At 41.6% G+C, this 23,755-nt stretch overlaps 1 protein-coding gene across 6 annotated transcripts in view; it reads right to left on the minus strand.

Moving 5' to 3' along the window:
• Positions 1–512: 512 nt before the first annotated feature.
• Positions 513–23,755, minus strand: part of CEP78 (centrosomal protein 78) — a 75,209-nt gene continuing 51,966 nt past the window's right edge. For all 6 annotated transcript variants that reach the window (XM_072150903.1, XM_072150902.1, XM_072150906.1 and 3 more), the window contains 4 exons: positions 22,989–23,066; positions 7,561–7,727; positions 1,996–2,143; positions 513–1,239 (listed from right to left, as the gene is read on the minus strand). In XM_072150903.1, the coding sequence (XP_072007004.1) occupies positions 832–1,239; positions 1,996–2,143; positions 7,561–7,727; positions 22,989–23,066 (801 nt within the window). In that variant the 3' untranslated portion in view covers positions 513–831. The remainder of the gene's footprint in view (positions 1,240–1,995; positions 2,144–7,560; positions 7,728–22,988; positions 23,067–23,755) is intronic.

A 23,755-nucleotide genomic window follows, 5' to 3' on the forward strand; every position in this document is an offset into this window, starting at 1 on the left:
ATAAAAAGCATGTAGCCAGTATTCTGGCACTGTATTACATCCTCTTCCCACTAAAATATGCATTTGCTAATAATACAAACAAATTTTCATATACTGCATGTCATACATTTAAGAAAAGCCACTAAAAACTGAAAAACAAAAATCATTTTATTTTTTGCTTACTGTATTTAAAAAATTGTATAAATATATTTTAAAAACTAAGATAAAATGTAGAAAATGACACAAATGTGTAATTTAAATACATGAACAGCAATAGCTTACAATGGATGTAGTAGTATCTGTACATGTGCAGGTCACTCTAGTCGCTGCTATGGAAGTTACTATAATAACGGAGCAGCTGGCTTGGTTATTTTTTACTTCTGAATTAAACTGCAAGTGCAGCTTATTTTCCTTTTTAGTCCATACAATTCCTTTTCATAATTCCACTACTGAAATCTAGTGCATGCAAGTGACCAGGAAAATGAGGCACAATTGCAGGACCATAATGACGCCCATCTCAGAGGAACGCAAACACCCCACTCTCTCACCTGTAACGTGTAGGATTTCAGTAATGAAATAATGTCAGCTACATGTGGCTTTTAAAGCTTTTAGGTTTGTTTTCTATGTAACTAGCGACGGATGGTGCCAGGATCAAAATGAAGAGGAACAGAGGTCTAAGTTTTTTAAAAAATTTTTGCGTGGTTGATTTCTTTTAAATAGAAATCAACCTTAAAAAAAAAAAAAAAGTTTATTTAAAATGGTGCACTACAAGACACAATATTTACTTGCTATACTAATTTAGGAGATTGTACCCATTTGATCCATCATTAAAAAGTGAAGTTATGTGACTAATCAATTCTCCAAGTTATTTGGGCGAGTTCTACTTGTCCCTTTTGAATAGATTTTTTTTGAAGAGTGTTTTCTGTGTTTGCCACTACCAGATTCCTTTGAACTGCTGCTGGCACGACTCATTGTACTTTTGCTTGAATCTGAAGCGGAGCACTCGCTACCAGCCCTTTCACCGTCAGACAGGTCACATTTTTTCAAAACGTCTGCATCTTTGGTTCTTTGCTCTTCAGAAGCGATGGTTTGTTTTCTGCATGCCTGGACATCCTTAACAGAAAGATCAAGACCCTCTTCTTCTTTGCTCTTTTCACTGCTGGCATCAATTCCATCAGAAGCACAAGGTGGAGGTTTAGCTGGTGCACCCACTGTATTAGATCCCTCTGAGGGGGCAATTTGATTATCTTTTCTGTCAACCTAAAAAATAACATGGAACATAATGCCAAACTATCTACAGCCTCTATAAAATGTTTCTATGTTGAAACTTATGATTAAAATGATATTGCTCAATAATACCTTTGTGATGTTAATAACCAATTTGTTTCCCCCTTGCTAGTTGCTCCAGGGTTAAAATAATGTATCTGGTCTGAGGGAAGCAGTGCCATTATACTTACAACTAAGTACTGACACTGGGTCTCCCCTTCCTGAGAGTCAGAGCATTATTGCAATACCGAGCAGGAAGCGTTCAGCCTCTGTTCACATTTGTATGGTCCCATGAGATACCAGAACATGACCATATTTATGGCTCTACAAAAAAAGTCACATATTTATCTATGTAGGGGTCCATCTCAACTTCTTGGGAAATATACTTGCTATAAAAAAATGCAAAAAATCAGGAAGTACATGAATATGTCAGACTCAGCAAAAGTAGATGACATTTTTCTCATTTTAGCAATGTTTGATTGGAGACTGGATAAGAAACCTTAGACTCTACACCAATATATTTGGCTTCAAACACTACATGGAAAAAGTGAATAGTTTAAGAAACATATAGATAACTGTAACCTACAAAGAGTAAGTATGTGGCCTGTTGCCATTCTGTTTAGTTTAGCGGAATGCCTAAGCCGCAAAACCAAGCTTGGACACGCAAATACTCAGCTTCATGTTTTCCCAAAAGTGATTACACACAAATATTTAATGTTTCTGTTGTGTTCATCATATAATGATAAGTACCTGGTCAACACAGTAGGTTCTTTGTAGGCCATGGAAAATCTCAGATGAGCGTTGTTGATCCCTTTGAATTGTAGAAGATAATTGCGGATCCCCAGGTAGTGCAAAGTCTGACTGGTCAATACCAGCCAAACTAGCAAGCTGACCGAACCTTAAAACAGAACATCTCAATGGTTACCATGCCAGGATACAAATGTGTGTTGTAATTAGACAAAGACCAATATATACCAAAACGCATCCATCCATTCAACAAACTCATAGATGCAGGTGCAGTGACTGGGGTAATCTTCTTATATATACACAAAGTAAAATGCTTCTGTGATATGGCTTTACAGACTGTTACAATGTCTCACCCCCTCCTCCTTTAGGATTAATAAGCAGGAAGTGCATCACACAGAGAGGGGGTTGGGGGAGGTCAACTCCTTACCAGAAATTAGCCTTAAACATATTTTGAAGTAAACCATTTTAAAATTGTGATAGTGATAAATAATTGCGACATCCTCTTTCCGTAGTGGAAACCAAGAACTACCGGTAGTTTGGGTGTCCGAGGCATATGTAAATGCTGGCACACAGAGTAAATACATTTATTGTGAAATACCAGAAACATTTTTTGTGCCCATTTGTGCCATTTGTAAATCTCATCCATCAAGTTGCACTGCCTTTCATATTCATGAAAGTCTTCTGCAATAGGTTATAAATAAATTATACATAACGATGGTAAGTATCTATTTCTGTCTGTAAGAAGGGCCCAAAAAGGGCAGATTGAATTCAGCGACATTGTATGATATATTGTGCTAGTCACGGACTAACATTACCACTGCTGTTCCACCTTTTAATAACCGAAAGCTGGTAAAGATAGGATTATGTTTTACAACTGTATGAATAGGTATGCATATTATTAACCCCATGAAAGAACAGACGATTGCGGTGAAATTGCTATTGGATGAAGACCAATAAAGCTAAATGGGGTTTGCTATGAGTAAGTTAATAAAATTAAGTGTTGCTAATTTTTAACCACTTAATGTCTCACACCATAAATAAATAAACAGCGGCATTTAAAGATTTATGTAAAGGGGTCACAGACTGAGCCGATGACTGCAGAATTCTACAGCATATACCCACAATCAATGCCACCATTGATTGTGGATATTAACCTTTTAAGTGCTACCGTCAAATGTGGCAGCGGCACCTAGATGGCGTCAGCACATGTGCGTCCATCAATTACCTCAATGCGTAGAAACAATCTGGTGCTATGACAGCCTGTCTGAGACCCGGGCATAGGAGTATTGGTAAAGGCGGTCCCCTACTTAAGAACACCCGACTTACAGACAACCCCTAGTTACAAACGGACCTCTGGATGTTGATAATTTACAGTACTTTAGCCTTAGGCAACAATGATCAGCTGTAACAGTTATCACAGGTGTCTGTAATGAAGATTTATTGTTAATCCTGGTTCTTATGACAACCCAGAGACCAAAAAAATTTTTGGGTTGGAATTGCAATTATAAAATATGCAGTTCCGACTTGCATACAAACTCAACTTAAGAACAAACCTATCTTGTATGTAACCCGAGGACTGACTGTATACTGTATTCCAACAAACAGAACATATGAAATATTGCTCACGCACAGCTTTTTACTAAGGATATTTTCCAATGTTCTGAGAAGATCATATCTTGCATTAGTAACACTTTCCACTAGAAACATCAAATGTTCATTTACACAGATTACACGGCAGACCTGGTGTGCACCGTAAGCAGACTACATGGACTGTTATCCAACATAGTTAATGAATACTGTAATGAGGTAGAGTGCAAAACAAAGTACAGTAGGTCTGATTCTTTTCATGAGGATAGCACAGCCAAGCGTTTAAACCGTTAATGGTTTTTTAGGAAGCAGTGAAAAGTCTAGTGTTGGTAAGGTCTGAAAGAATGACCTTTTGGGCAATTGCTTGTAGATTAACAGCACTCGTGCTGCTTAAATTATAAATCCAATTAATTCATAACAAACTTAGAATTTTAAGCTTATGTAGTCTGATATTTCTATTTAAGATGGGCAAGTTAGATGCATTAAAAAAAACTTACCACAAACTTCATACTTCATTCAACAGGGAAACACACGAGGCAAGAGTAGCTTTTATTTAATAATTCTTTTAAAAGTGAACTGAGCCATCTGCACATGGCTTCTTTATTAAGAAAATAAACTGAAATAAAAACATGTGGCTTGTATGACTTTCTATACACTCCACAGGTTACAATATTTCATACTTCCCATTCCAGCTGAACCACAAGTGATCACACTTTTTGGTGCTTTTTTGTCCACTGAGCACTACAGCCATTAACTGATCTTGGTGTATGTACATATCAGTCATTCACTGCAGTTGTTAGATGGTAAATAATATCTGTCCTGACTTTGATGAAAAATGTCAAAAGACAAGGTATTTATAGTGGAAACCTGTCACCAGTGACTCCCTCCACCAGCCAAAATAGCCAACTTCTCTCACAACCTCCTCAATCACTGTTCCCTCAGGAATTCTCTTCAGCAAATCACACACAGTCAGCATCTCTCTCAACTCCCTCATTTCTGAGAAAGGTCAGGCCAGAAGTATCAGTTAAAAGGCAGGGTAGTTTGACTGTATGCTAAAGTGGCCCACACCTCTATGACTGGATCTTTAGTAATTATAAAGACCTCTAAAAGGTACTGTGCATAGTTTGTGGGGGATGGGAGGGGGTGGCTAGCCACAGGTTCCCTTTAATAGGGCAGCTGAAACAGAAGTGACAAATTGGAGGTGACATCCCTTTTCTTACCCCTGTCCTTTTCCTCCCTTGGTTGGACTTGATAAACATTTGTCTATTTTCAATCATACTTATTATGTAACTATGTGACTGAATAATTTATATTCATATATTATAATTTATATTATATTTATATTTATATATACGGTCTGCCAAATCACCCCACAGTTGATCCATAATTATGTAGGGCACTTTAAAGAGAATAATTTAAATTTTCTTGGTCTCTTGGTGCTCCAGGTGCTCCCATTTTCAACATTTTGATGCTGTTCAGGTCAGCCCAGTGCTACTCGCTACTTCTCATTTACTCAATAATTGACATCCCTAGCTGAAAAAGGTGTAGAGACAAGAAAATTGATGTTCATCGGTCATAGCCTTTTGCTGGTGCACCCAGAAGCTAATTTGCATAAAAATGTAATTGTCTCTTAATAAAGCCTTTCAAAATCAAGTAAGGCATGTTTGGTAAGTTTATAAAGTGTACTACAGGTTGTTAGTTTGACCTTTGGGTGCCTTGGAAGCTGGTAAAGTCCCTTTAACTCAGTGCAACAGGAGAACAACCATCACAAAATTTTTGGTGCTATTTTTTCAAAGAATGGAAATACCCCATGTTGTTTTGGAAAAAGGCACAAATGTGCACCATTAACTGGTTCACGACCGCCCGCCAAGTATTCACGGCGCTCGTCAGGTCCAGGTGCATGGAGAGGCCTCACGGGCTGAGCCTTCACCATAGCCGGTAGGTCTTTGCTGCATATTGCTTGCACCAATTGCGGGTGTTATTCCGGCGTGCCCCGCACGGGCACCGCCATCTTGCCGAGGAAAGTCGCTCCCCTTGAGGTCATTGGGGAGCGGCGATCCATCACCAAGACAGCCTCGGTCTTCCAAAGACCTGAGGCTGTCTCATTTTAACCCTTTCTTTACAATGTGCTATCAGCACTTTGTAATGTATAAGGAGAAAAATCCCCATATACTGTATGATAACATCGAACAGGCAAACTAGGGAGTCTGAAAATTGTAAGAAGAAAAAAAAAATTAGAATAAAAAAACCCCTAAAAATTCTAATCGCCCCCCTTTCCCTAGAACGGATATTATAAATATACAGTAAAAATCATAAACACATTAGGTATCGACACGTCCGAAAGTCCCCGATCAAAATATAATAATGTTTTTTCACTGCATATAACCCCGAAAAATAGCGCCCAAAGTTGAAGATGGCACTTTTTTGCCATTTTGAAAAATATATTAAAAAAAAAAAAAAATCTATAAAAAGTGATCTAGTGATCCTAAAAATGATATCACTGAAAACATCATCAAAAGTCACAAAAAATTACACCACCCATAACTCCATACGCCAAAGTATGAAAACGTTATTAGTACCAGAAGATGGCAAAATGCCCCCCAAAAAATTACATTTTGTACAGGTGGCTTTAATTTTTGTAAATGTATGAAAACACTATAAAACCTACACAAATTCGTTATCCCCGTAATTGTACCGACCCAAAGAATAAAGGAGACATATAATTTGGGGTGCACAGTAAAAGCTGTAAAATCCAAGCCCACAAGAAAACATTGCAAATGCGGTTTTTCACAAATTTAACTGCATTTGGATTTTTTTCCCGCTTCCCAGTACATGACATGGAATATTCAATGCCACTACTATGAAGTGCAATTTGTTACGCAGAAAATAAGCTCACACAGCTCTTTTACGTTTAAAAAGAAAAAAGTTATAGATTTTTGAAGCGGGGAGTGAAAAATGGAAGTGAAAAAACTAAAAAAGGCCTGGTTGTTAAGTGGTTAAGCAATACAAAAAAAAAAATTCAAGCAGCAAATAGAAATGGACTAGAACCTGGGAAAAAAGTTAGATTTTTCAAGGTGGGGAGTGAAAAAAAACGGAAATAAAAAACAGGAAAGGGCCTGGTCCTTAACCGGTTAAGCTTCTGGAGAGAAGATTTTGATATTTTGATGGCTTTTAGTCATCATGATGCATTTAGAGCTCTTGTGGTGTTAAAACAGTGAAAAGCCCCAAATAGTGACCCCAAATTGAAAAACAAAGCCAAAAAAAGTATTATTAAGTATAAAGAGTAGTGTTATCCCACAGGAAAATGTAAATTAGTTTTAGCCCAAAAAGATAATGGGCTATATTCAAGAGTATAAGATCTGAGCTTCATTTCCCCTTCTTGGCAAATACTTAAACAGATCCTTGGGGCTCCCATGGAAACAAATATCACCCAGACAAAGGCGGTAAAAGAGGGCAAAGCAAAATGTCAGAAACCTTATTTACACTTGCCCTAAAGTTTGGTGTAAGTGGCCAACCCTAAGTTTTTTCCTTGAGACATTCTATTGCCTAAATAAGCTTAAACTCACTGTAAAGCCTCATACACATGACCAAGTGCTTAGGCTGTGAGCTAGCCACACAAACTGCAGCTAACTCACAGCCCCCTATTGGGCATATTCACGAAGTGGTGCATGCACTACAAGGCACTATGTATCACTGTCCGGGCAGTGACTTCCTATGGCGGTTGCTTCCTATAGATATCAGAGGGGTGAGTGGTAGCAACACAGTAATGTAACACATAACAAAAAAAAAAACCCACACATTCCGTTACAACAGTTACCTACCACTAAATATGCTAGCATGCACAGTTTTTCCATAAAGACTGGTATATTATCACACAATATATATTTGTGATCCCCCTCCTCCTGACAGGACACAAAAATAAAAATAAATTATAGTATTACCGATTTTATCGAGGAGAGCTATCACCCAAGTTGGACCTACCCTGCATCTTTTAAAAGGTCCAGAAAAGCGTGGAATTTGTTGAAAGACTTTTCAATGCTGTCAAGAACACCATCATCTTCAAGGAGTACAGAAGTAACATTTCGTGCTTCAAGTGCTTCGGAAAGGGTTTTATTTATTTGTCGTAAACGGGTATTTTCAACTTCCAGCTAAAACACAGTGCATAACACAAAATGGTTTAATTACTTAATTTGAAAACGTTACTAGTTATGTGGCAAATACAAATACACTTTCATTCAGTTATAAATCTGTTTTTTTTTTTTTTTTTTTATGGAAACAGCCAAGTTAATTTTGCCTTTGTCAGCCAATCCCTATAATCAAATTTAACTTCTTCACAACTACCATACAGTTATATACATAATATTGGCAAATGCCATATAGGACGTGTATCAAGAAAGTGGCCAACTTTAAAATGTCATTTCTCATGAACATTGAACCTAGAAACACATTTTTTAATATAATGTAACAGAACCGGAGATAACCACTGTTAAAGTTACAGAGAAAAATGTGTAATTACAGATCTCAATTCCCTACCAGAACTTTAACAGTGGATCAGGAAAGTCAGTTACTGATGGCCCTGGATGTAGAGACACGAATTACAGAATTCTGAGGTTGAGAAGAGTTGGACTTCAGTGCTAAACCATTAACCTCAGTAATATTATACAGCAAATTACTTCCCAAAGCAAAGATAATTTTATGAATGATGCCACAACGCCGGACCATGAAAGGGACTAATCTCCTTGAAAATATAATACAGTGTTTCTGCTGACAGGTTCAATTAAACCCCTTAACAATACGTGGCGCATTACTACATCATGCATCGGCTGCGGGTGTTTGATCGCCGCTGTCAAAGCTGCCAGCGGCATTAAATAGCCAGCATTGCGTGGGCGCCACCATGTTGGCTTAGATCATCCCTCCCCGTGACGTCATCGTGGAGCGGAGATCTGTTGCTATGACAGCTGTGTTGCTTGTAATACAAGGTTTGATTTGCACATTATGCTGTAGTATGGCAGGATCAGACAACCTAGGGTTAAAGAACTTAAAAATAGTAAAATAAATAATAAAAATTAAAATCACCCCCCTTTCCCTAGAACTGATATAAATATAAACAGTAAATATTCTAACCATGTTAGGCATCGCCGCATCCCAAAATACGTGATCAATATAGTACACAGCATTTATTCCCACTAACAAAAATTACAGTCGAAAATGCCCCTTTTAGTCATTTTGCTAATATATATATATATATAAAGTTATGAAAAGGCCATATAGTCCTCAAAATGGCAGCATTGAAAACATCATCTAAAGTCTTAAAAAAATGATACCACAGACTGCTCCATGCACTGAAAAAGTTATTAGCGCCAGCACATGGCAAAATGAAGATTTTTTGTAAAGGAGATTTTTAGTTTCTGTAAATGTATAAAAACATTATAAAAAACCAAAATAAATTTGGTATCCCATGATTTTACTGAACCAAAGAATAAAGTAGATGTAATTTGAGGTGCACAGTGAAAGACTTAAAATCCAAGCCCACAAGAAAATGGCGAAATTATTTTCATTTTTCATCAATTGCCCTGCATTTGGATTTTTTTTCTGGCTTCCCAATACACTGCATGGAATATTAAATATCGTCGCTATGAAGTGCAATTTGTTACACAGAAAACAAGCCCTTTACATGGAAAAAATAAAAAAAAAGTTATGGATTTTTGAAGGTGGGGAGTGAAAAATGAAAACGCAAAAAGAAAAAAGGGCCTGGTCATTAAGGGGTTAAGGTGACTATACACAGTAGATTAATGACAGCCAAAATCCTCAATGACACACACTGGAGCGCCCACGAATCACTCCAGCGATTGACCTTTTATCCACTTGAAAAAGGGGACCCCAGTTCCCAAAACGCGTGGTGTTTCCTCTGTGTACCTTTGATGACTCAATAAAAAGGAAAATCTATTTGGAACCATTATCCAGTCTTGTCGTGCGCCCCCCTGCTCTTGGCCCCTCTGTATCTATTATTTTTCACAGATATTAGGGAATGGAAGGGTAATAAGTTTTGATTCTATGAAAGAAAAATTTGCAATCGTTGAAAGGGATTTTTTAAAGAGATTTTCAATTAGTACACGCGATTAATGCAATTAGAGTGAGAAAAAGTTCAGAAATAGAAAGAAAAGGACTGATTGCGGGTATTTATACGTTTCTGGTTAGGGGGTCACTATGTGGGTGTGATACATAAATCAAAGGAGAGATGGGAAAGATTGGTAGGGGTGATATCAGGGGTGGACTGTGGGAGGGATCTACAGAAAAGTCAGGGCAGGATCAATAAATAAAAATTATAGACGGATTCAGGTTAGGATTCTTTACATGTTATATTACTACCCTATTGATTTATACAAGATGAAAGTTAGGGAATTATCCAAATGTAACAGATGTGGAGAGGTGGGGGCTGATTTCATACACGTTATTTGGTACTGTCCAGAAATCTACAAGTTCTGGAGTGAAATATCCAACGTATGAATAGCATCTCCCTCAATCCATCAATTTTGGCAGCTATTATTGGAAGAATCGGTACCTTAGAGAATAGAACTGTTCATCAGTCAACTATTCTTATACTGTTGATGTTAGCTAAGGTATTTATAATAAGAGAATGGGGTAGTAATAGTGGTAGGACTTAAAAGATACTGAGGTGAGGCGAGGAGAAAACGGCTCAAATGCAGTTTTCACCACTTTCACTGTATTTGGAATTTCCCCCGCTTCCCAGTACACGACATGGAAAATTAAATACCATCACTATGAAGTGCAATTTGTTAGGCAGAAAACAAGCCATCACACAGATCTTTTACGTGTAAAAAGAAAAAAGTTATAGATTTTTGAAGCGGGGAGTGAAAAATGGAAGTGAAAAAACTAAAAAGGGCCTGGTCGTTAAGTGGTTAAGGTTAAGCAATACAAAAAATAATTCAAGCAGAAAATAGGAGCACAATAGAGAAATGGACTAGAACCTGGGAAAAATGGAAATAGATGATAACTGGAATTAGGTAATTATTAACATCCTGAGGGAGTATTGATATTACATATATATGTTGGTGGATTTCTAGTGAACGTATTACTATTGGATAAATGGGATATATGTAGGCATTTATGTTATGATGTAATATTTAATAGTATTGTTGGTTGTTTTGAATATATGCTGTGTATATTTGAATATAGATTAATATGTTTAGTATATCCGAGAATTTGGGGTCTTGAACATGTATATGATTTCACTTACATATATAGGTGCTTGTTTAAATTTTGTAAAAACAATTAAAAAAAATAGATAAAAAAAAATTTAGAGAATTGATTCTTTTTGCTTAGTGCAGAGTTAGGCAAATACTGTTATACTTAATATTTGTACTTGAAGGAAAAATGGTGAAAATTAAAGGGGGGGGGGCATATTTCCATTTTATATACTAATATTAAGAGGTTAGAAAAGATTGAGACAAAATTGTTTTGGAAACTTTACCCTTTTACTCCGTAGATCAAATGTATTTGAATAATTGATGTGCACGCCTGGCTCAGCATATATGAAATGCCTGAAGGACATTATAGATTTTGGAGGCCTATTTTCTTATTGCTATTTCCTGGCCCCACTAAGTCATTACACACATAAACATACATACATACATACATACATACATACATACATACACACGCCCTAAAACATATTTTTTGTTAACTGGATGAATACTTGAAAATAAATTACAATATTCAGATTTGGATTCTGAAGCCTTTTTTACCTTTGGTATGTGCTCTTGGAAAAAATTGTCTTACAAGAAGTTCCCATACTTTGTAATTTTTTTGTGTGGTTCTTACATATCGGGCTCGGCACATGACGTGGAATGACTGGAGATCATTATGGATTTTGGAGATTTTAGGTGGTTTTCTGGTACCACACAGCCATTACGCACCCTCAAAGTGACCAATTTGAAAACGTTGACACCCAAAGGGGTTCATTTAGGAAATTGTGCTATCCAATTTAATCTGAGTGTCATCAGAGTTGTGTTTGATATTCATAATGTGCTGCCATATTAAAGGGAACCAGTCACCACATTTTCACGAATATAGCTAGTGAACGGTTCCCATAGAGCTCTTCTTAACTTACTTCCCCATAAATCAACTTTATCTTATATTACCAGGCATCAGGGTGTGTGTCGTGCTCAGCAAGCCCCTCCCAAGTACAACTTCCAATACCTCTTCTCAGCATTTGATCACATGGCAACATTGTGGCATGATCACAGCATTGCTACATGTGTCAGGTTCGCTAGGGAGATTGCTGGGACTTCTGGTTCTTCTGGTGGTACCAGCAGCGTTCTCCGAACCCCGGCGCGTATCCGCGCAAACTCCACCTCTCGTCCTGGGCAGCGGCTGCTAAGATCTCGTGCTGTCTAGGAGTGGCTGGGACTTTGAACCTCTGCTTGGTGCCTGGTTGTTTCTGCACCATGAGGGGTTAATTCCCAGATGCTGTCCAGCACCTATCAGGTTCTGGAGGTGGAGTTCTGGCTGCATAAATTGCAGCTTCACTAGTCACCAGTGCCAGTGTTTGAAAATCCCTTTCTCCACCTGGTTGCTGCTAGTTTGTATTGCTCTGTATCTGTATCTATATTGTTGCTAACTCGGCTAGTTTTGGACTTTGACTCTTGCTTACTGATTCTGCTTTTGACGTACCCTCTAGTTGTGACTCCGGCTTGTTTACGATTCTTTTATGTTTTATGTTTGTCAGTCTGTTTGTGTTCCCCTTCCCACACTTACCCAGAATATTTCGAGTCTTCAAGTAGTCGCCCCACGGTTTAGCGTGGGGGGGCTATAGGAAGGGACAGAGGTTGGGGCAAGCTCAGGGCACACTATCCCCTGTCTTTTGTGTACCAATCCTAACAGAAACACTGGCCACACATAGGTCTGCATCCTGTATCCGACCTGCTACATTCTCTCCTTCCATGGAGCCTTTGTCAGCTGTGGTCGCTCAGGTCCAGACCCTAACTCAGCTTGTTCAGGATCTAGCTTCCCGTCTCCAAATTCAGGAATCTATGCAGGTTCCACGGCAGACATCACCGCAGGATCCACTGCCACCCACGCCTGAACCTAAGGTTCCTCTCCCTGACGTGTTTTTTGGTGACCGTAAGAAATTTTTTTCATTTCGGGAGGGCTGTAAACTTTACTTTTCTTTACGCCCTCGTTCATCGGGCACAGAGATTCAAAGGGTGGGCGTGGTAATTTCCCTGTTGCGTGGGGATCCGCAAAATTGGGCTTTTTCTCTCCCACCTGACTCTCCATCCCGTTCTTCTCTTGACGCTTTTTTTTCTGCTTTAGGCCAGATTTATGACGAACCTGACCGCCGAGCACTTGCAGTTTCCCACCTTAGATCTCTGTGTCAGGGAAAACGGACAGCAGAAGATTATTGTGCCCAGTTCAGACAGTATGTGACTGACTCTCAATGGAATGACTGCGCCCTAAAAGACCAATTTATGTCCGGACTGTCAGACAGAGTACAGGACTTAGTCTTAGCTTATGCCGAGCCTCAGACATTAGATGATGCTATGACTCTGGTCATCCGAGTTGATCGTCGCCTAAGATCCAGGCGATCACCTCGGGTGTCCTCGGACTGTCAGCCAGCGGCCAGTCCGTCTCCAGGTAGTCCAGAATTGGAATCCATGGAGCTGGATAGCATCTCTCCTGCACAGCGGAAGCAACATCGAATAAGACGCCATCTTTGTTTCTACTGTGGAAGTCCTGATCATCAGATCAACACCTGTTCCAAGAGGCAGCAGCAGGAAAACTTCCGCTCCTAAGCAGTAGTCGGGGGGACTGCTTAGGAGCTCAGGTACTCCCTATTGTGTCTAGAATGTATTTACCTTGTACGGTTAAGTTTCAGTCTGTTTCCTGCACTGGTCGCGCCTTTTTGGATTCAGGTGCTGCGACTAATTTAATCGATTATAATTTTGTCTCTCAGTTTTGCATGTCATTGATTCCATTGTCCACTCCTATCCAGATGTCGGGTGCGGATTTGACCCCTCTACAGGCAGGGTTGATCAAATTCCGAACCCCGCAGATAAAGCTTATGGTAGGAGCTATGCATGAAGAATGGTGTTCTTTTCTAGTTATGGAAAACCTGTCTGAAAATGTCATTCTTGGTCTACCCTGGCTCCGGATCCATAATCCGGTAATTAATTGGGAAACTCTGGAGCTGGTTCATTGGGGTCCTCTCTGTAAGGAGCACCTGACCAGAGTTTCACTATGTACAGTAGTGACGGAAGATCAGGGTCTTCCAGGTTTTCTCTCGGACTACTCAGATGTGTTTTCAAAACCCTTGTCCCAAGTCCTTCCTCCTCACAGGGAGTTTGATTGTAAAATTGACCTTCTTCCTGATGCTAGATTGCCAAAGGGTCGTATATATAACTTGTCGGTACCAGAACGGGAGGCACTGAAGAGTTATATTGATGAGAGTTTGGCAATCGGACATATTCGTCCCTCTGAGTCGCCCACTGGGGCCGGGTTCTTTTTTGTTGAGAAAAAAGATGGTGGTTTACGGCCGTGTATTGACTATCGAGAATTAAATAAGATAACGGTAAAAAACTCAGGTCCCCTCCCCTTGATCCCGGATCTCTTAAATCAGGTTTCTGGGGCCCAAGTTTTCTCTAAATTAGATCTCAGAGGGGCTTATAACCTGATTCGGGTCCGAGAAGGGGATGAGTGGAAAACCGCATTTAATACACCTTTGGGGCACTTTGAATACCTGGTTATGCCCTTTGGTTTGAGTAATGCCCCAGCGGTTTTTCAAGGCTTTATGAACTCCATTTTTCATGATTACATCGGTGTGTTTATGGTGGTGTATCTAGACGATATTTTGATTTTTTCTCCTGATATGGTTTCTCACCAGCAACATCTCCGCCAAGTACTTACCAGGTTGCGCAAAAACCACCTCTTCGCTAAGCTGGAAAAGTGTGTTTTTTGCGTCCAGAAGGTTTCCTTCTTAGGTTATGTTGTGACTCCCTCTGATGTACAGATGGATCCGAGTAAGGTTCAGGCGCTCACGGACTGGGTTCGGCCTACCAATCTTAAGGCCCTACAACGATTTTTAGGTTTCGCTAACTATTATCGGAACTTTATAAAGAACTTTTCTGTGATCGCCAAACCCCTCACGGATCTAACCCGTAAGGGTGCTGATCCAAACAAATGGTCCCCTGCCGCTTGCTCAGCGTTTGAAACTTTAAAAGCGGCATTCTCGTCAGCCCCAGTTTTGGTTCAACCTGACCTCTCTCTACCGTTTGTTGTGGAGGTTGATGCCTCCGAGGTAGGAGTAGGTGCAGTGTTGTCTCAGGGGTCCTCCACTCTCACCAGACTTAGGCCCTGTGCATATTTCTCTAGAAAGTTTTCCTCTTGTGAGAGGAATTATGATATTGGTAATCGAGAGCTCCTTGCCATTAAGTGGGCATTTGAAGTCTGGCGACACTTTTTGGAAGGAGCTCTTCATCCGATAACTGTGCTCACAGATCATAAGAACTTAGTATATTTGGATACTGCTAAGCGTTTGAACTCACGTCAGGCTAGGTGGGCCTTGTTTTTCTCTCGCTTTAATTTTGTGGTCACCTACCGACCTGGGTCAAAAAATGTGAAGGCTGATGCCTTGTCCCGTAGCTTCGGGACTCCTGAGCTTCCAGCGACTACGGACAGTAATATTTTGTCTCCAGGGGTTGTGCTGGCAGCTGTCTCCTCCCACCTCTCCTCTCAAATTTTAGCAGGACAAAAATCTGCACCCAAAGACCTTCCGGAAGGCAAATTATTTGTTCCTTTTTCTTGTCGTTTGAGAGTGTTGGAGGAGACGCATTGCTCAGTATTGGCAGGTCATCCGGGAATGCGGAGTACCTTGGATCTCTTAAAGAGAAGTTACTGGTGGCCTCACATGACTAATGATGTGCACGCATTTGTCCAAGCCTGTCAGGTCTGTGCGCGAGGAAAGACTCCCAGGAGACGTCCTGAGGGGCCTCTTCTTCCGCTTCCAGTTCCCACCAGGCCATGGTCTAAAGTGTCAATGGATTTTGTCACTGATCTGCCAGCATCTCAAGGCTATACAGTGATTTGGGTGGTAGTGGACCGTTTCTCCAAGATGGGACACTTTGTTCCATTAAAAAAGTTACCTTCAGCTGAAGAATTGGCTGATTTGTTTATACAGAACATTGTACGCCTCCATGGTATACCAGATGATATTGTGTCTGATAGGGGCGTACAATTTGTTTCCAAATTTTGGCGAGCATTTTGTTCTAGACTGGAAGTTAATCTGTCGTTCTCCTCAGCGTTTCATCCTGAGTCTAATGGTCAGTCCGAGAGAATGAATCAGGAGATGATTCAATATCTGCGACTCTTTGTCTCGGACAGTCAGGACCAGTGGGTGAAATTCCTTCCGTTGGCAGAATTTGCTATTAATAACCACTGTAGTTCGTCCACACAGGTATCTCCGTTTTTCTGCAATTATGGTTTTCATCCACGTTTCTCTTTTTCATCTGTGCCTGTCTCTAATATTCCTCGAGCGGAAGCCATTACATCCAAGTTGCGCTCGCTCTGGTCACAAGTTCGGGAGAATATTCAGAGGGCACAAAATTCTATGGTCCAACAAACTGAAAGAAGGCGCACTAAATCTGATATGTTTGTGGTGGGGGATAAAGTGTGGTTATCAACAAAAAACCTTAAATTGAAGGTCCCCTCTTTGAAGTTTGCGCCCAGGTTTGTGGGTCCGTTTGTTGTTACTCATATTGTTAACCCGGTTTCCTTCAAGATTACACTTCCAGCAGGGTGGCGGGTCCATAACACCTTCCATAAGAGTCTTCTGAAGCGCTATGTTGAGCCTGTTTTGCCTCTTTCTGACCCTCCTTCTCCATCTATTGTGGAGGGGAATCTGGAATTTGAGGTGGAAAAGGTGGTGAATTCCAGATGGGTAGGTAACTCCCTGCAGTACCTGGTCCATTGGAAAGGTTTTGGTCCTGAGGATAGGTCTTGGGTTCCGGCTAGAGATGTTCATGCTCCACGGTTACTCAGGTTATTTCATCAGACCTACCCTCAGAAGCCATCTTTAAGATCTAGGGGTCCGAAGGCCCCCCGTCAGGGGGGGGGTACTGTCAGGTTCGCTAGGGAGATTGCTGGGACTTCTGGTTCTTCTGGTGGTACCAGCAGCGTTCTCCGAACCCCGGCGCGTATCCGCGCAAACTCCACCTCTCGTCCTGGGCAGCGGCTGCTAAGATCTCGTGCTGTCTAGGAGTGGCTGGGACTTTGAACCTCTGCTTGGTGCCTGGTTGTTTCTGCACCATGAGGGGTTAATTCCCAGATGCTGTCCAGCACCTATCAGGTTCTGGAGGTGGAGTTCTGGCTGCATAAATTGCAGCTTCACTAGTCACCAGTGCCAGTGTTTGAAAATCCCTTTCTCCACCTGGTTGCTGCTAGTTTGTATTGCTCTGTATCTGTATCTATATTGTTGCTAACTCGGCTAGTTTTGGACTTTGACTCTTGCTTACTGATTCTGCTTTTGACGTACCCTCTAGTTGTGACTCCGGCTTGTTTACGATTCTTTTATGTTTTATGTTTGTCAGTCTGTTTGTGTTCCCCTTCCCACACTTACCCAGAATATTTCGAGTCTTCAAGTAGTCGCCCCACGGTTTAGCGTGGGGGGGCTATAGGAAGGGACAGAGGTTGGGGCAAGCTCAGGGCACACTATCCCCTGTCTTTTGTGTACCAATCCTAACAACATGAACTTCTACTCCATAATTTATCGTAATCAAAAACAGTGTGAAGTATTGTTATAATTTATGAAAAACTTATTTTACATGCTGAAGATTGATAACACTCTGCTGTGCAGTAAAAGAATGTGGGCTTTGGCTGATTTACAATGCTACCAATTCCAGGGAAAAAGACGTCTTTTGTTTCTGGGATGCCCTTGTGATAATTTACTAACCAATGAACTATGAACATTACCGTATATACTCGAGTATAAGCTCGAGTTTTTGTGCTGAAAATTCCCCACTCGGCTTATACTCTGGTATATAAAAAAAATAAACTCAATGCTCACCATTCTGACGGCCCGGGCAACTCCGCTTTCATCTTCATGAAGAAGAAGAGGCGCTGCAGACGGAGCTGCCGCGGACCCGCCGCGGACATGAAGATGGAATCGGAGCTGCCCGGGCCGTCGGTATGGTGAGTACCGAGTTTATTATTTTTAAGGGCTGGCAGGCTATTTACTACGGTGGGCTGGCTGTATAAAACGGGGGGGGGGGGCTGGCAGGCTATATACAAGGGAGGGGGGGGGGGCTGGCAGGCTATATACAAGGGAGGGGGGGGGGCTGGCAGGCTATATACAAGGGAGGGGGGGGGCTGGCAGGCTATATACAAGGGAGGGGGGGGGGCTGGCAGGCTATATACAAGGGAGGGGGGGGCTGGCAGGCTATATACAAGGGAGGGGGGGGGGCTGGCAGGCTATATACAAGGGAGGGGGGGGGCTGGCAGGCTATATACAAGGGAGGGGGGGGGCTGGCAGGCTATATACAAGGGAGGGGGGGCTGGCAGGCTATATACAAGGGAGGGGGGGCTGGCAGGCTATATACAAGGGAGGGGGGGCGGCTGGCAGGCTATATACAAGGGAGGGGGGGGGCTGGCAGGCTATATACAAGGGAGGGGGGGGCTGGCAGGCTATATACAAGGGAGGGGGGGGCTGGCAGGCTATATACAAGGGAGGGGGGGCTGGCAGGCTATATACAAGGGAGGGGGGGGGCTGGCAGGCTATATACAAGGGAGGGGGGGCTGGCAGGCTATATACAAGGGAGGGGGGCTGGCAGGCTGTATACAAGGAGGGGGGCTGGCAAGCTGTATACAAGGAGGGGGGCTGGCAAGCTGTATACAAGGAGGGGGGCTGGCAAGCTGTATACAAGGAGGGGGCTGGCAGGCTGTATACAAGGGGGGGGCTGGCAGGCTGTATACAAGGGGGGGGCTGGCAGGCTCTACAAGGGGGGGACTGGCAGACTCTATACAAGGGGGGGGGGCTGGCAGGCTGTATACAAGGGGGGGGCTGGCAGACTGTATACAAGGGGGGGGCTGGCAGGCTGTATACAAGGAGGGGGGCTGGCAGGCTGTATACAAGGAGGGGGGCTGGCAGGCTGTATACAAGGGGGGGGGGCTGGCAGGCTATATACAAGGGGGGGCTGGCAAGCTATATACTACAGGGGGCTGGCAGGCTATATACTACAGAGGGCTGGCAGGCTATATACTGGGGAGGCTGTGACCAATGCATTTCCCACCCTCGGCTTATACTCGAGTCAATAGGTTTTTCCCGTTTTTTTTGCATTAAAATTACTCAGGTCTGCTTATACTCGAGTATATACACTACTTCTCATCTTTAACTAACCAAGCCCAGGTCCTCCCCCACTAAAAGTTATGTATAATTCTTTGTGACGCAAATAAAGTTTCTCACATTTGCCTAGCCTTTCATGGCAACGCAGCTCCACAGAGATTGATATATTATACCATGGTCTTGGTTTGATTTCTTCTGAGCTCACTCTATGAATTTTATTAGTCATTAGTGAACCTGAGGTTGTGTAAACAGGGGCAGAACTTGACAGTACCCTGTGCAAATGTAACAGGACCTTAAATGTCATCATTTGAAGTAGCCAATGATGTAACAGAGATCGCTCTCAATGTTCCACATAGCAGCATGTTCTGTAGACTTGTCAATCGGAAACAAGGAGGCAGGGTAATGCAGTAACCACTGAATATGTAGGGCCTCATTGGACTCACTTAATGTTTGATTGTAAACTAATAAGCAACTAACCTAATGTTTTTAAAATCGAAACCATGGAAAGGGACCATCTAGGGATATTTAGGCAATGCTATTTAATGATACTTTTTTAGTTAAGTGTTTATTTTGGGTTGGTTTATTTGCATGGCCAACCACTGTGACTATAAAGTAGTACAGCGGTAGCCAATTCGTTAACAGTATCCATTTACACCTGACAGGGGAATATCATAAAAAGTTCTTCCACATGTTATCTACCCTCGTGACCAATGTCTTTGCCGTAGCAATGGCATAAATCTCCCTACCAGCAGAAAACCAGCAGGCATTAATAGTAGTCCTACCCAAGCCGGGCAAAACACCGGAACAACCAATCGGCCAATTTCTCTACTGAACGTAGACACTGAAATATATGCAAAAATTCTGGCAGGCAGGCTAATGAAATTCCTGCCCTACCTAATAACTGCAGACCAAACAGGCTTCATCAAGGGTAAACAAGGAGCAGACAACAAAAGAAGGATTGTCAACCTGCTGCACCATATAGAATCCCAAAAATTACCATCCATCTTATTAGCGCTTGATGCCGAGGCGACCACATACACTGGTTGTATGCCTTCTCGGCATTGAGACTATGGGTATCCATTTTGAGTTCTATTAAAAAGTTCTACTCTAATCCCTCAGCCAGAGTATTTGTTAATGGCACACTGTTAGACTCTTAACATCACAACGGAACGCACCAGGACTGCCCCTTTCCCCGTTAGTCTTTATCCTTTCCCTGGAGCTCTTGACAGCTATGTTGATGGGTGGGTGGGTGCTCAATGGTGGGTGCACAATGGCACCTTGATTCTCTACACAAGGATGATATCATCCTTTCCCTGACAAACCCATAATCCTCTATGGAACAGGTGATGGCAGCACTGTCTAAATTTATTAAGCTATCCGATTATAAAATGAACACACACAAAAAAACACAGACCAGAGAGATCTATATCTTCTTTGAAATTGTCACTGCCCTTTTGATTGGCAGATGGAACAGATTCAATGTATGGGAATATAAGTCATCAACTCGCACAACAAATTATCTAAAAACATTTATGTAGTTAAGTAAATTAACCTCTTAGCGCTACTAGTAGGGCGCTGAGCCGATGCCGGCATCGGGAGTTACGGGGTGTCAGCCGCTGACATCCGAGAGTGATACAAACAGTTGGAGTGGGCTCCGAACGCAGGTGTTTAACCCGTTAAATGCAGCGGTCAGCACCTTCTTGGGGTCTCTTCCCTACGATCGCCAATTGTTCACATGCCGGTCCTAACCCCAGGGCTGCCTGCCGGCAATGCCTGCAAGATGACGACTGTGACATCATCTGAAAGGCACAGAGTCAGCCTATGCAAGTGCTAATACTCTGCAATACATCAGTATATTTCATCATGAACAAGTAATTAGATGATTGCATATTCATATCCCATGATGGAACTAATAAAAAAGTTAAAAAATAAATAAATAAAAAGTTTTCAATAAAAAATAAATTAATTAAAAATGCCCATAAGCCCCATAACATATAAAGAGACATATAATGTATGGCAGCCACGTTCTGGCTGAGACCAGAACTTGGCTGCCATACAGCTGAGGTCCAGAGCGGCGGACACCGCTCCTCTCCTCCAACCTAACAAGCACTTTTTACAAGTACAATCCGCATCTGAAGAAGGTTATTTTGATGGAAACGTCATGCTATTCTGTGGATTTGTACAAAAATAAAAAGCAATTATTATTCAAATTTGATTGAGTGCCATCTTCCATTATCTATGCATGAACGGGGCTGGGACCCTAGTTTGGCACCATCTACTACACAAGGAGTGCTGTGAAATTCCTGTTATTTATTAAATCATAACACAAACCCCACATATATAGTATCACCGACAACGTAACAACCCGTAGAATTCAAGAAAATAATTATTGAACCCGTATGGTGAACACCGATAAAAGAAAAACTGTCAAAAACCTGTCAAAAATTTAGATTTTTACCTATTTAATCCCACAAAAAAATGCTATAAAAAGTGATCAAAAAGTATGTACTCCAAAATAATACTGTTGCAAAGTACAACATGTCCCGCAAAAAACAAGCTGTCAACCAGCTCTGTACCCAAAATAAAAAAAAGGAAAGAAATCCAGTACAGAACATATGCTTTTCTACTCCTGCTCTCAAAAGTTCATAAATTTTCAACAATAGGGGATACTAACCCCAAAATAGTAACACTGGATAAAGCATCTCAACCCGCAAAAAAAAAGCTGTCACATGGCCCCAATAACGGAAAATTTTAAAGCGCTCCTTCCCTTCTGTGCCACGCTTTGCGCCCATAAAACAAGTAACAGCCACTTGTGGGGGGTCCATCAATGGATGGACTGATGACATATCCTGTACGGGTACGAAACGCATATCCCAAACAGCAATAGAATTTTACTGTGATTTTATTAATAGCTTATTTTTACTTTTTTTTTTTTAATCATAAACAATAATAAAAAAAAGAAGTAGAAAATCCACAAACGGGCGCTGAACTGAGTTTTTTCAAACACGAGCTATATGCTCACAAATTTCTATCTGCAACATACCCACTGGTCAGGAGACTGTGGGTCCACCAAGGGCAGCCCTGTGGATTTAGTCTCCAAAAACACTACAAGTTGGTTGTGGCTTATGACACAACCTTTCAAGGTAAGCACCTAGTTGTATTTATCTACTGGATAGGTATCACTTAACCTGCTACACTATATTTGCGCTTTTCAACTTTTTTTTTATGCCACAAATATTGTATGGGGTATACGGCTTAATAGAACAAATACTTTTCCACCCTTTCTCTAGGAATCCATGGCAAGTTCTATTGCATTTAGATCTTACCCATCTACCTCCAGACCATAGCCCATCTTGTTGTGCAAACTCTTCATTATAGCCAGGCTTTTGGTAACTCGACATTGGAAAGACCCCAACCCTCCATCATACACCATGAATGTGTGAGAGATAAACACGGTGTACAACGATAGAAATGATCTCATCATACAGCTGGCTTAAGTCTCAGCCAATCGCCAGTATTTGGACCTCTTGGTCTACCCTCCTCCAATGGACACAAATACCATAGATGACCCTGATTAGGCCCACAGATCGAACATTCTAAGCTTTAGAAGACATTTGTGAGAAAATTTTATTGTGTTATTTGTTGTAGTACTGTTATTATTGAAGACACTGCCTATATCCGCTTACAAGTGCAAAGTATTGTGGACAGAAAAAGCCACCAATGGTGTTTGTATGATGTTGGAACTGTGTCTAATGTTTCTGTATTTCTTTGGTTTAAAAAAACGAATTAAAAAAAAAAAAACTATTTAAACGAACAGTAGCCAGTTACAAAAAAGAAAAATTGCAGAATGGCAAAGAGGAATCCGTATTCCTGGTTTTTACAATTACTATTTCTATTACCTGCCAGGGCTGCATGTTATCTGGCTCTCTCCCGATTTTAAATTTAATAGAACAGGTACCAATGATCGATAGAAACCACTGTGTCTGTACGCATATTACAACTTCTTTCTATAGGGATTAAAGTTATAAATGGATTAAATGCATTAAGAGATTACCTCCATTATCCTGTCATCAGCTCTTAATCTTGTTTTTCTTTCCTCCTCCAACCTCAGTTGGCATTCCTGCAATGCAACCTGTCAACAAGAGACATAACAAGCAAGATAGTGGTTATACTAAAAGCCAAGTCATTAAATTGCATGTATATCAGTTTTGCAACAGTTGTAGAAGATAAGCAACTTCCCATATTTGGCATTATATAACCTTTATCAATGTGTCACACAATACACACAATACATACAGAAGACTAGACCAGTCTTCTGCTGCAACAGACATAACCGAGGCTCATGCTGGACGATCAATCCTGCACAGCATAAGGCGATGTATGCCCGCCGTACCAAAATACGGAAAGGCAAGTGCAGAGATTTTTTTGCAGTTATTTTTTTTGCTGCTGGCTATATACTGGGGGGCATGGGCAGGCTGGCTAGCTACATACTAGGGGCCATGGGCAGGCTGGCTAGCTACATGCTAGGGGGCCATGGGCAGGCTGGCTAGCTACATGCTAGGGGGCCATGGGCAGGCTGGCTAGCTACATGCTAGGGGGCATGGGCAGGCTGGCTAGCTACATGCTAGGGGGCATGGGCAGGCTGGCTAGCTACATACTAGGGGGCATGGGCAGGCTGGCTAGCTACATACTAGGGGGCATGGGCAGGCTGGCTAGCTACATACTGGGGGGCATGGGCAGGCTGGCTAGCTACATACTGGGGGGCATGGGCAGGCTGGCTAGCTACATACTGGGGGGCATGGGCAGGCTGGCTAGCTACAT

The sequence above is a fragment of the Engystomops pustulosus genome, chromosome 1, assembly GCF_040894005.1.
Source record: "Engystomops pustulosus chromosome 1, aEngPut4.maternal, whole genome shotgun sequence".
Classification (NCBI taxonomy): domain Eukaryota; kingdom Metazoa; phylum Chordata; class Amphibia; order Anura; family Leptodactylidae; genus Engystomops; species Engystomops pustulosus.